The sequence below is a fragment of the Marmota monax genome, unplaced genomic scaffold (genome assembly GCF_021218885.2).
Source record: "Marmota monax isolate L192 unplaced genomic scaffold, Marmota_monax_Labrador192_F-V1.1 WCK01_AAM20220418_F8-fsc00052, whole genome shotgun sequence".
In the NCBI taxonomy this organism is placed as follows: Eukaryota; Metazoa; Chordata; class Mammalia; order Rodentia; family Sciuridae; genus Marmota; species Marmota monax.
Genome location: NW_026693473.1, coordinates 12,845,520 through 12,858,942, shown reverse-complemented (window position 1 = coordinate 12,858,942; position 13,423 = coordinate 12,845,520). Strand labels below are relative to the sequence as shown.

At 35.3% G+C, this 13,423-nt stretch overlaps 1 protein-coding gene across 3 annotated transcripts in view; it reads left to right on the top strand.

Annotated features, from left to right (window-relative positions):
* Ccdc50 (coiled-coil domain containing 50) overlaps positions 1-13,423 on the top strand; it is a 67,219-nt gene that overhangs the window by 21,100 nt on the left and 32,696 nt on the right. For all 3 annotated transcript variants that reach the window (XM_046457811.2, XM_046457813.2, XM_046457812.2), the window contains exons 2-4: positions 8,500-8,562; positions 9,374-9,500; positions 10,350-10,440. In XM_046457811.2, the coding sequence (XP_046313767.1) occupies positions 8,500-8,562; positions 9,374-9,500; positions 10,350-10,440 (281 nt within the window). The remainder of the gene's footprint in view (positions 1-8,499; positions 8,563-9,373; positions 9,501-10,349; positions 10,441-13,423) is intronic.

The following is a 13,423-nucleotide window of genomic DNA, read 5'->3' as shown; positions in this document are numbered from 1 at the left end:
ATGAAACACCTGTGCAGTTTATTTGCTTAGCATCTGCCAATATTATGTGCCACTCCCTATCTCTGTCATAATGTACTTCGATTTTGTTAATTTCAGTGAGCTGGAAATTTTAGATACAAGAGAAGGATCAAAATTTCAGTTGCTCTTTGTCTATAGTAAATTAATTGTTCAAACATTACTTAGATATTATTTTTTGTTCTCAACCTTCTGCCTGAAAGTGGGAAATTTTTTGTTAAAGTGATCAGCAGCTTGGGGCTGTTTATTATTTTGACTCATAATTGGAGCAGATGGTTAGGAGAGTATCTATAATTTTATTGCTCAGCCACTTTAAGAAACTCCCTATTGGGCTGGAGGAGTAGCTCAATGGTAGAGCTCTTGCCTAACATGCTATAGGCCCTGGGATCAATTCCCAGTATAGAGGGCATAGATGGGAGAAACCCAAACAAAGCAGCTCCCTATCAGTTCTTTTAGCCACTGGTGGTTGTGGGCACATAACGGTGGTCCACTTTATATTGTGAACATAGCCCTTGCTGCTTATTTTAAAAGGGACATATTTTTCTTTTCTTCTTCTCCATCTCCCCCTTCATAACTTAGAGGCAGGGAATAAGATTATCTTGAGTTACCTGTTCTTCACTGGAAGGGATGTCACCAGAAGAACTGGGAAGTGTGATATCTCTCAAATTAACAAGTGAATTTCAACACACCATCAGGGTGTACTGGACCCACATGCCAGGACACACTTGGGGATGTAGCCTTTGAGTAGCTTCTTTAAAAGTCCTGTTTTCCCTGATGGCCAGAACCACAGCCTCTGGGACAGGAGTCCCCTGTGTTTCTCCTTTGATAGCAAAGCAATAAACCTTTTTTTCTTTTTCTCAATACCATGTCCTCATTATTAAATTGGCATGAATTGGCATCAGGGACAAGGACCCTAGCTTTAGGTAACAGGGGGAGCTTGCTTTTGATGCTGATATTGTTGATTGTGCTTTTGATATCATTTGGTCCCTAAGTATGTAAACTTCGCTGGAGTTGAGAAGGTAGAGAATTTGTCATGGATGGATTTATTCTTAGTTTTCCTAAGTCCCATTTCTCTTGTACTCAGGCAATTTTATTAGTAAGGGTCTAGACTCTTTGATAGATTAAGGAGACATTTTCTTTGTAGAGCAGCAAACAAAGGCATAAGAACTTACACACTATTATTTCTCAGTTATATTTTTAAAAATATCTCTTAGATATATTAGTTTAAATTTATTACTATTCTCTTTTCCCAAAGGTTAGGAAACTCAGTGTTCTGTGGAGGACCAGAGTGATGGAAGCAGGTTGTTAGGTTCCAAAGGGAGATTTTTTTTTTGAAATTTTCCACTGCAGACACTATTAAGGTTATAAGGTTTTCCCTGTTGGTCACCTATGAAACACTGTGCAACTGAAGTTTTTCCAGGGGTGAGGATGGACTATTATTGCTAGAGGTCTTTTTTTTGAGACAGTGAGGAAAGTCAACTTTTCTTTGGGGTCTAGAACCCATTTTTTGAATATGTGTAACCATCTTTACTGCAATTTAATTCCATTGTCAACTTCAAAGACCTAAGGCACACTTGTCTTACCACAAAGGTGAATTTAATTTACAATAATTTGTTTATTGGCTGGATGATCTTGCTCCAGTCAATAACATTTTGCTTTAGTTTCTTCATAAATAAAATGAAGATGTTCATAGCATTTTTTTTTTTTAAGTTGGTTAGGAGGAATAAGTGTGAAAGTACCCTGTGTTGTAAACCACACAGTGCTATATTTCATTTGTGGCTGCCTATCATACTTTCTTAAGACAAAAAATGTTTCTGGAATATCTTCCTCATTCTTGGTATTTCAGATCTACAGAATTAACAGTAGAGAGCATAATCCCTGCTCTCAAAACAATGAGTGTATAGTTCATCTGCTACTAATAGCATTTACATAAAAATAAAGACAATTCATAAAATTCTACCCTTCCATATAAGGGAAAACAGATACAGTTGAAAGTTTCAAGTGAATGTCTTATTAATCTAGGCATGTTTATGATGGGTAGTGGAAGGTAGTAAAGATTGAGTCATATGGATTATAGTTTCAGAAAGTGTTGAGGTATGGATAGAAGAATGACAGAAAGGAAATGACTTTTTCACTTTTCTTATTTGTATGGAGTTAACTGAGAGTTTGGGATGTGAATATTACTTGGGTAATGTGGAGAGTATCATGTAGTCATTTCTTAGGGCAGAAAAATTTTGGGTTTGTTTTGGTTTGAATGGAATGATTAATTTATGTATACTCATTCTGTGTGCTTGACCTAAGTTGAACATTGTTGTTAATAGGAGTATAATTCAATTCTTATTTAGAACTTTTAAACTTTCAAGCTGAATTAGTTTAGCAAATTATCCCCACTAAAATTTTTTCCCGTTAGTGTTGTTAGGTTAAGTGCTGATTCTTGGCTAAAATTTAAGAATATGTGTATTTAGTGGAAGAGTAAACCGAATTCCTGCTTGAGAGAGAGAGAGAGAGAGAGAGAGAGAGAGAGAGAGAGAGAGAGAGAGAGAGAGTGTGTGTGTGTGTGTGTTTATGTATGCATGTGTATATATGCAGTTGTGATAGGGGTAGAAAGGAATGTTTTTATTTGTTCATACAAGAGATAAGGGGATTCAAAGACTGTTTTACTATATAACTTTTAAATCTAGATCACCTCTCTGGAATAGGTTTTAAAGAGAATGTTTTGTTTCTAAGGAGGAGAGAAACTTTTTTAAAGTGAAGTTTATAAAATAATAGTCTTAAGTATATTTCATATAAAATCTAGTCATGTACTTCTTCCTTGGTGTATAGAAAGCTGAGGAGATCATAATCTGGTACTGTTAATGACTAAGAAAACATTTTTTTTTGAAATACTATTTTAGGATTTTAAACTTGTTTTCATTGGACCAGAATTTTAGGAGACATACAAATCAGTGATGTTTACTTTTCTGTTTTCCTTTAACATATTGGTTATTAGAGTATAGAAAACATTTCCATTTTCCAGGTAATTTCCAAAGAAAGGGCAGGCAAAGGGTGTTAATCTGTAGGAGTAATAGCAGTCTGTACCTATGTAAATAGGAAGCACCATAAATACTTGTAGGGAGAATTTTGGAGTGGCTGTGTCTCCCCTAAAGAGATAAAGTTGACAATCAGATGCTTTGGACACAGTAGGAATTCAAGTATAAAAGGCAGATTTTTGGTTTGCTTTAGGTGAAATGTGGTGGTAAATACCAGATTTTTTTTTTTCATGTTATATAAACTGTGTACCAGAAATTCCTGTGGTGTAAAGAATCAATTTTCTCAGTGCAGTGCACAGGGCCTTTCTGTCTTATCTCTTGATGTGATTCCCTTTAAGGAATCTTTTGTATGTTTCAACACAAGTAACTTCAGGGCATCTGTTGTGTTTTTGTACTCTTGTCTTTTTTCCATAATTGATTCTTCTTCCATAAATGGTTAACACTTTTGTTCATAAAAATTTAACCTCCCTTTGAGATCCATTTTGCACATTAATTAAGGTTTCCTGATACACTGTACCCAAGTGACTCTCAGTCATCCTCTCTCCTTATACCCACTCTCAATTCATAAGTAGTATAACTGTTCCAATGTTTATGCCTTCAAATAATTTACTTCATTCAGGTCTTTATTGTATCATCTGTCACATTATATTATACTATTTTACCTTTCTGTCATCTCCACCTCTGATGATTTGGAATGAGTTATTCATCTTGAAAAGAGCTCAGCACATGTTTATTGAGTGAGTAGTTATTAAGTGCATACTGTACTATTTATGTATTTTGGGAGAATCTATAAATGATTGAGAATTATCTTTCTCTTCAAGAAAAATGGATAGGGGATGTACATATGAATGTATTTGTGGCAGTCAAGCTCCCCTTTGCATTTTTGATATTTACTTGGCTTAACATAAACAAATTTGCTGTATAGTTGCACGTATGTATTGGATTTTAAAAAATCACTAAACTTTTAATGAAAATGGGAGAGTTTTAGTTTTATGTAATTTATTATGAATTATTTTATTTAAATGATATTTGACAAAATTTACAAGTTTGTGATGCTCTCATAATGGCAGAGATTTATTTTGTTTGTAACATTTTTAATTTTTGTGTCTCTGGAGCTCATTCTTTGACTTTATTGACCAGGTCTTCTTTGTTCTTTTAAAATTTATGAGCATTTCCTGAAGTCATACTGTACCATTACTAATTGTGTAGGAGGTGCAGAGATCACCCCCACAAAGTTCCTACCTTGTAAGAAATTGCAACTGGATGGGGAAGCACCTGTGAACTCCCGTTGAAGGACAAAATATGTTTCCTTCTGTTGTGTTTTCCTTAGCAAGGATGCAGAGTTGCATAGATTTTAGTATTCAAAAGAGATTCAGGCATAACACCCTAACTTTAGAAAAATGTTTGGGACACAGGAAAGAGGTTCCAGGACCATTGAGGCCTTAGTGGGAAAAAGGAGAATATTGTGAGATTTACTATGTTGAGGAAACTCATTTTAGCAGCATGTTGGAGGAATACAATGATGGGGTTGGCTTGTAGAAAGATCAGCCTGAGTTCTGGGTAAGAATAATGAACCTGGGAAGGAGGGAAAAAGTTTGAGACATGGGAGCAAGAAAGCCCCAGTTCCAGTACTTTATCTTAAATGTACTTGCAAGGAAAGGTGGTGAAGTAAGTTTATGCTGTTTATCTTCATAAACTATTTATACTGTTTACATCCAAGTGCTATAGGTGAGAAAAGGAGCAAAGTTCCATCCTGGTCTAAACCTGACCTGGTTGTGATGAGTTTTTTGTAATGTTGTTCTGGTTACTGATTTACAAAGTTGACTGGATGTGTGACTGTTTTCCAGCGTGTATTAGAGTAGTAATGCAAGGAGTACAAAGGAAGATCTTGAAGCAGAGGGGAGGAAATGGTAGATTGCAAAAATGGCAAATAATAGTTTGGTGTAAAAGAAATTATTGGAAACTCCTAGTGAACTCTGAAGTGCTATATAAGTCAGTGTTTCTCATGATACAGCTCTCTCGAATGTATGGGGATACATTCATAACAGTTCATAACAGTTATTGAAGATCTTCTAGATCCTTTTCTAACACAAGCCCTATTCATATCTTGTGAGTACAAGATCAGCTGCTTCAAAATATGTTCTCAAGATTTAGGGTCAAATCAAAATAACTGAATATACTTCAGTCCTCCTGTTTGGACATTAAAAAGTCATTAAGAAGAGTAATGGTAAGGTAATCAGTTACTCTTCAACTGTTATGACGTGCCAAACCATGACTTCATGTTTGTGGTTTACAATATATGCTGTACATGAAATAAAGAAGTAGATTTAAAAAATAAAATTTAATTATGGAATTTAAAATGTAGTATATCAGACATTACAAAAAGCACAGGAAATACAAAAACCCAGGAACCTAAGCTGTGTTGGCAGGGGTGGAGGCTGGGGTGGTGTATAGTTCAGGCTACAATGCACGAGGCCCTGAGTTGATCCCTAGCATTTCAAAAAATAAAAAGAACACAACTATAATAGCAAAAATCCCCAAGAACCTACCATCCAAATTAAATTAAGTAGATGTTAGTATTTTTTTTTTATTAATTCCTGTTTCCTTTATTTTTTAAAGCAGAGGAACAGCATATATAGCTAAGGCACTAGTACCTCCTTTCTTCTCTTTCTAGCAATAACCACTATTTTGAATTCAGTTTGTGCCACTATTATATATTAATTTATTTTACTATAGGTGTAGCTATCCATAAAATAAATATATGTATGCTTAATGGACTAAAATACATGTAAGTTATGTATTTATATTATAAAAGTTTTATAATTTTTATTTTAGCGTGACATTAAAAACACATCAGTTGTACTTTTGGCATAACTTGCTTACCTAAAAACATAAATGAAGTAGCTTCTAAACTTTTTTGTCTATAATCTGCAGAATGATACATGTTTTACATTGTGACCTAGTACATATCACTTACATTTGTATATATTTATGTGGATAGCATGTATATAAAACTGAAATATAGTTTCTCCAAACCATAGTCTCTTGTGTATGTGGTATACTTTGTCATTTTCTAGCCTACTTATTTATTTTCTTGAAATACATAATATCTTTATTTTATTTGTTTCTATTTTTATGTGGTGCTGGGATCAAACTGAGTGCCTCAAGTATGCTAGGCAAGGGCTGCCACTGAGCCACAACCCCAGCCCCAAGCCTATTTATTTTTAAAGTACTTGTCTCAGACTTAGTAAATTGTTCTTATGATCTAATAATAGTGTGGCATACATGATTTGGAAAACATTACTCTGTCTGGAAGAGTGGGTAGACACCTGTAATCCTGGCTATTTGGGAGGCTGAGACAGAAGAATTTGCAAGTTTAAGGCCAGCCTGGGCAATTTAGTGAAGCCCTATCTTAATAAGTGAAAAGGGTTGGGGATGGAGCTTGGTGTGAGAGTGCTTGCTGAGCATACATGAGGCCCTGGATTTGATCCCCAACACAGTGGGGAGAGGGGAAGGAAAAGAAGAAAAAAAGGAATGTTACTCTAAGATTAACATGAGAAAATTGATGAACTATAAAAGTATTAGCTTTTCTATTATAATAAAGGTGCTTCAAAATAAGATAATATGTTAAAATAGCATTTTTTAACACATGATTTGGTTATCTTCATTTGGGTTAATCTATTTCAAATATTTATTGTCTATAAATTAAATCCATGTCTGACTTATCCTGTGTCAGCCTCCCAAATAGCCAGGATTACAGGTGTCTACCCACTATTCCTGACAGAGTAATGTTTTCCAAATCATGTATGCCACACTATTATTATATCATAAGAACAATATCCAATTTAAAAATTGGATATTGATTTAAGTGTTTTAGAGAGTGAATGTTAGTTAATATAGAATTTCTTCTCTAAAGTCTGTTCTGACCATGATTTACCTAGAATCAAGGAGAGCTGTCAGGAAAGGAAAGGGATCTTGGTTGGCTTAGACATTGTCCGTTGCCCTGTCACAGTGCACTATATATGGGTCACCTTGATAAGACTCTTCTTCCTTCTGGCCCTTGGATTCCTCACCTATCAAATGAGGGTGTTCACTATCTCATCTTGAAAGCACGTTCATTTTGTGAAATGTAGAATGATTTGGACCAGGGCCTCAAGTACTAGATTTTTCTGAGAATATATCTGATGAAAAAATAGAGCTTTCTATTGGAATTACTGGTTTTGCAGTTACATTTGAGCAAGTGGTAAGCAGGCCCTATTCAGTTTAGTATGGTTCTTGAGCAAGAATGATTCCTTCACTATAAAAATTTCAAATTAATTGCCACATCACCAAGCTCTCCCTACTCTTTGTTGCATTATTTCTCAGTGAGGAACAGAACTATTGTGATGTACATGTAAACATACTTCAGTACCTAGATGGCAGGGGAATATTCATTCTGTTTCATCTAAGTGTTCTGAATAGCAAGTCCAGAGATGCAGAAAGAGATCCTAAAACTTCTGAGAGACTCTCAGGGATGGGTTCTTGAGTCTCCATTGCAATAATTTGAGACTTTAGGGAATTTTCCTTTTTAAACAAACAAACAAACAAAAATGTGTGTTACATGATGTTTGGAATAGAATGAAAACTTACCACCTAACCTCATGTCCTTGAAATAGAATTTTTCATGACTTCATGTTTTGTTTGTATGTTTATTTAAAGAAGCAGGTGTAAACTGGACCTTAGAGACCATCACGTTCCATATTTTTTTAAGAAAACAGGCCAACAGATGCTTTTGCCTGTATCTTCAGATAGAGGCAAATTTAGGCATACATTCCTTATTCCTCTAGGGTTCTCGTTTTCTTTGGGTTTGTAGATTATATAAGGCAGTTTTATGTGTAGAGAGATCTCAAGACCAAACTCTAATTCCCATTAAAGAATGTGATTATTCTTGAAGTATAAATCTGTTTCTACATGTAGGACTATGAATATTGTATTTTTCCTTACAGACATTGGAATAGACATAACTTTTCTAGTAGAGAATCGCTTGAACTGCAGATGACTAAAGCAAAGGCTTTCTTGTGACTCTTTTGACCGTGCAAGAACTCAGATTTTTCTCAGTAGCAATTTATAAAGCATTATTGAATCTTCTCTTATTTCAGCAATATTTATCCTTCCCTATGGAGGTAAATTAGAATGTCTAGACCTAGAGCTCTGATGGCTGTGATTAATATTATCACTTCAGACAAGGGACCAGGGCTAAGTATTCTGTGACACCTTGTTCTTGGCACTGAGCAGACACTATATGGATTTTTGTGAATGAAGACTTTCTACTTTATTAACACTATTTTATGCTTTGTAAGTTAAAAAATTGGTCATCTCAAAACCTTAGAATTGTTTTAAGTAAACAAAGTTGTTTTTATGTTTAAGTACTATTAATGAGCCTTCCTGTCTGCTCTTCCTCCCTCATGCTCCGCAGTGTGCCGGGATTTTGCTGTCCTGGAGGACCACACCCTGGCTCACAGCTTGCAGGAACAAGAGAGTGAGTAATAGCCCTCATTCCTGTGCCTTCAGATTACCATTTTATGTAGTAGCTTGAGGCTGGTTAAGGTGTGGTAGGGATAGAACACAGTCACTGGGCTACCCTGTACATTCATTCTGAAGGATTTGTCTTGGCAAATGTCACCTGGATAAAGATTAAATTTTTGAGTGTTTTGAAGTGAGTCTTCTTTCAAGGATTAGAAGATTACTGAGCATATAGGAAGAACTTGAAATTCCCTCCCTTGTAAAAGGGAGCAGTGGTAGTAACCACATCTGAGCTATGTCAGAGGTTGGCATAAGAATCAATTCTTGCCCCTTAGCCTGAACATCTTTTCCAGGCAATAATGGCATCTAGATTAGATCATAGTGTAGATTTTTCTGAATATTTATGTAGTGTTCTGATGGGAAAGTAAGTCAAAGTTATGTATGTATTTGTGGGCTCATGATTTGTGAATTATTAATTCTTATACCTATATAAAAAGAATTTTAAAATGCAGCTAAGAATAGAGTATCAACATGTAGTAATAGAAAGAGCATTAGCCCTGCCTTAGAGTATTTGTGTAGAAATCCTGGCACTGCCACTTTGCCATGTGACCAAAGGCAAATTAAGTCTTTTTGATCTTCTTTTCATTCAGGGAAAAGCTGGGAATAACAATTCCTCTGCTGCGTATTGCACAATATTATTGAGAACAAAATGAATTAGTAGATGTGAAGCTATTTCTAATGATAAAGCTCTTTTTAAATTTAGTAGAATATTTATTACTAACAAGTGAAAGCATTATAATTTCTTTCTCCAATTGTTCTGTCTCAAGTTGAGCATCATTTGGCATCGAACATTCAGCGGAACCGTTTGGTCCAGCATGATCTCCAGATTGCTAAACAGCTCCAAGAGGAAGATCTGAAAGCCCAGGCTCAGCTCCAAAAGCGCTACAAAGATCTGTGAGGATTTGGGGAGTGGGAAAAAATGGTCAGGACTGTCTGTGCAGCAACTTGGGTGGCAGAGAAGACTGCTCCTGCCCCTCTGATTCCTTCTACTGTTAGATTACAAGTCCTACGGTGACTTTCCAATAGCTTTTTTGACAATTTTTTTTGTTATTGAAACATTTGACTAGCAACATGTGGATCATGGTGAACTCTGACACTTAAGCTATTAAGACATTGGGCCAGTTGGTTGACCTTGCTGAGATATATACACTAAATTTTTTCTTTTCTTTCTTTTTTGGGTAAGCATAATTTTTTTAGTCTTTGCTGTTGAAACTGGGGAAAAAAAATCCAGATAATTAAATAGTTAAAAAACATCATTTCAAAGCCATACCATCAATTCTCTATAACCACAGTATAATTGACATTTTAGTGAGCTTGCTGTCAGACTTTTTCTGTACATCTGTGTTTGATTATTTGTAGACACTAATGTCCTAGTCTATATAGCATTTGCAGAATCTTGAGGAAAAAAGCCTATCTTCCTGTAGAGTGGCCCCAGTAGGGTATGTAATATGGTGGTGTAGAAGAAGCATGCAGCTTTCCATTGTTGGGTCTGTGGATCAGATTCCCTATGTGCCACACATTTTTTTGTGTGTTCTTAAGGAAATGATGTTATTTCTTTGGACCTCAGTCGTTTCATCTTTAAAATGTGACAGTGTCAACCTCTTTGTGTCATTATCATGAGGATAAATGAAGTAAAAATATGAAGTGGCTCATAGTATTCAATAAATTGTGTTTATTATTTTGTAGGAAAATGTAGTCCTTATTTTTTGTATTCATATTATTTTCACCTTTTTTTTTTTTTAGTGAACAACAAGACTGTGAAATTGCTCAGGAAATTCAGGAGAAGCTGGCTATTGAGGCAGAGAGACGGCGCATTCAGGAGAAGAAGGATGAGGTATAACTTTGTTAATACCCTTCCATCCCATGCAGGAAGGAGTGCTCAGATCAGGAGCAAATGTTTTTATATTCTTATTTTTAATAGTGGGGATTGAATCCAGGGGTGCCCTACTACTGAGCAGCTATGCTCTAACCTTATTTATTTATTTATTTTATATAGTTTTTAGACATGTTAATGGATAATTTGTCCTAAGGTGTAAATTAATATCCTGGAAGTACTGAAACAAAGTACCCCAACATTAATGACTTAACACAACAGAAGTTTATTCCTTCATAGTTTTGGTTAGAAATCTAAAATCAAGATGTTGGCAGGGTTATGTTTCCTTTTGAGAAGGATCATTCCTTGTCTATTCCCAGCTCCTGTTGACTCCTGTTTTTGGCTTATAGCTGCATCATTTCATCAGCCTCTGCCTTCATTATCATATGGCATGCTGCCTTCTCTTTCTCTTTTTTCTTTTATTTTTGGTACCGGTGATTGAACTCAGGGGCACTCGAGCACTGAGCCACATCCCCTATTTTGTATTTCATTTAGAGACAGGGTCTCACTGAGTTGCTTGCAACCTCGCTATTGCTAAGGCTGCCTTTGAACTTGTGATCCTCTTGTCTCAGCCTTCCAAGCTTCTGGGTTTACAGGTGTGTGCCACTGCACCCATCTTGTCCTCTCTTCTTATGGATTGAGGACCAACCTGGTATAACCTCAGCTTAACTAATTTATGTCCACAAACACCCTGTTTCTAATTATGGCTGCATTCGGAAGTTCTGGGTAGAGAGAAAGTATTGGGAATACTCTTCAGCTCACTAAAGGTTTCTCTGCCTGGGTTATTCATGCAGGTTTAGAAAAAGCAGATTTTGGAGCCTGAAATAGAGTCAGGGTTTATTAGTTTTTGTAAGAGGCCAGGAACTATCAGTTATTTTCACTCTTTTTCTTTTCTTGATGTTTTTACTTTCCTTTGATTTGTTGACTTAAATAACTAATCTGTTTGATTTTATGTATGTTTTTAGTTGCATTTTAAAAAAGTCTTCAAATGACTGAAATGAGCAATAGTGCTTGGTTTGTGAAAAGACTTGAACTTTTAGTTAACTGTTATTTGCTCTGGTGTTATATACTTGCACCACTACATACAAACAATGCACTTCAATTAAATCAATTCTGTGTCTCCCTTTTTTTACATCTATTATGCTGTTCTTGGCTACTGTCTTGATTTATCATTTTTAATAGTAGGTATGATTTGTTATGTAGCCAGAAATAACTTTGAGGGTTTAGGGGGTGCTATTAATAAATAACATACCCTTGGACTATGGGCAAACTGGCACATTTTACCCTATTAAATAAATATGATCATGGTCTTCAGTAAACTAGCCTATATGTACTGCTATTTTCACTGAGCCACTCTTGTTCCTCTACCCCCTCTTATTCAAGATTAGATTACTATGATATACTTGGTTTGAATATATTTAGTTGTTCTAGAAACAAACTATGATTATGTGATAATAAAAACTAAAGTAAGAGAGCTTATTTGGGGTCCTTGTTATCAACACAGGAGGCTCTTTTTTACTACAGCATGTGTTCTTCTCTATAGTAAAGACTGCTTTGAGAATGAAACTGGGGAATGAAATGAGTGATTATATTTTATAGACAGTAAAGCTTCTATTTAAAAAATAACAGAGGAACTAATTGACTTCTAATAAATGCTACTGGTGTCTGTGAGTTTTTCTCTCTCCTTTCAGAGAAAAACAAGATAAAAAGAGAAACTAAAACAGTTTATTTTAGGCATGTAGAATTTAAATAGTAAGCAAATTAAGTGGTCTCATGAAATATTATGTAAAATAAACAAATGTAGTGATTTTACTCTATTTTTCAGATTAAGAAATTAAGTCTTAAAGAAGTTTCTAATCCCAGGTTATAATAAGATGCCAGAGAACTGTTTCTATGATTAAGGTTTCCTGACTGACTGCTTCTGACTTGGGTATACTGTGTTACAACAGAAAGTCTGTGGACTTTGGAATTTAGGCTGACTTGGATGTGAATTTTAATTCTTAACTTTAGCTGGGTGACTTGCAGCATCTAACTGTGGAGAACCTCAGGTTCTAAAATGAGTAAGAGTTTTTAGTTGCATCTTAAAGGGCTATTATGAGGTTTCAGTGAGATTATGTATATCATGCCTCTGGTACATATGAAGTTAATAATTGTTCTTTCCTCTTTGCTTTCCTGCGAGGTAATTCTTCATAATTCTGCCCCTTATGACTATCTGGATTTCTCATACAGAGATATATGTGCAAAAGTAGAGGAAAATTAAACAGGTTTTAGTGTGTCCCAATATGGTGTGGTTTATGGGGTCTTCAAGCATTTACTTGCCTTTATAGACCTCCCACTAGCTTTCCTTCCATCACTAGTTTGACCTACTGAAATGTTCCCCCTTCCCCAGTAGAGTGGAAAAGTTAAATGAGGAATACAGTTGTTGAGATTTAGTAGCTGGAAGAGATTAGCCCCTAAGAAACTGCATTCACTTTTTGACCTTTCACCTCATGCTTTAGAAGATGGCTACTGTCAGAATGTCCTTTTGTCTTAGTTGACTAGTACATTATCAATATTAAATGATCAAAATGTACATTAATGAAGTTTGTCATTGAAGGATATATAATAGTGCTTTTTATTTTAATCCATTGGAAATAGGATGCCTCAAAGGCAGAGGAGATTAAAACAGTAGTGCTAATTCTTCTGGCCAGTTTTTGGGAAAGTATTGCCTGCTACTTATGAGCAGTCCTAAATATTATTTTTATACACACACACACACACACACACACACACACACACACACACATATATATATATTGCTTCCTGGTAGAGTCTATTTAATTAATAACTGAATCAGCAGTAGGGCTATGGAAAATTCCTCTCTGGATTTTTGCCTAAATCTGTTAGAGATTTTTGAGGTTAACTCTCTTAGCTAGTTTATAACTCCCCAAAATAAATAGATGTA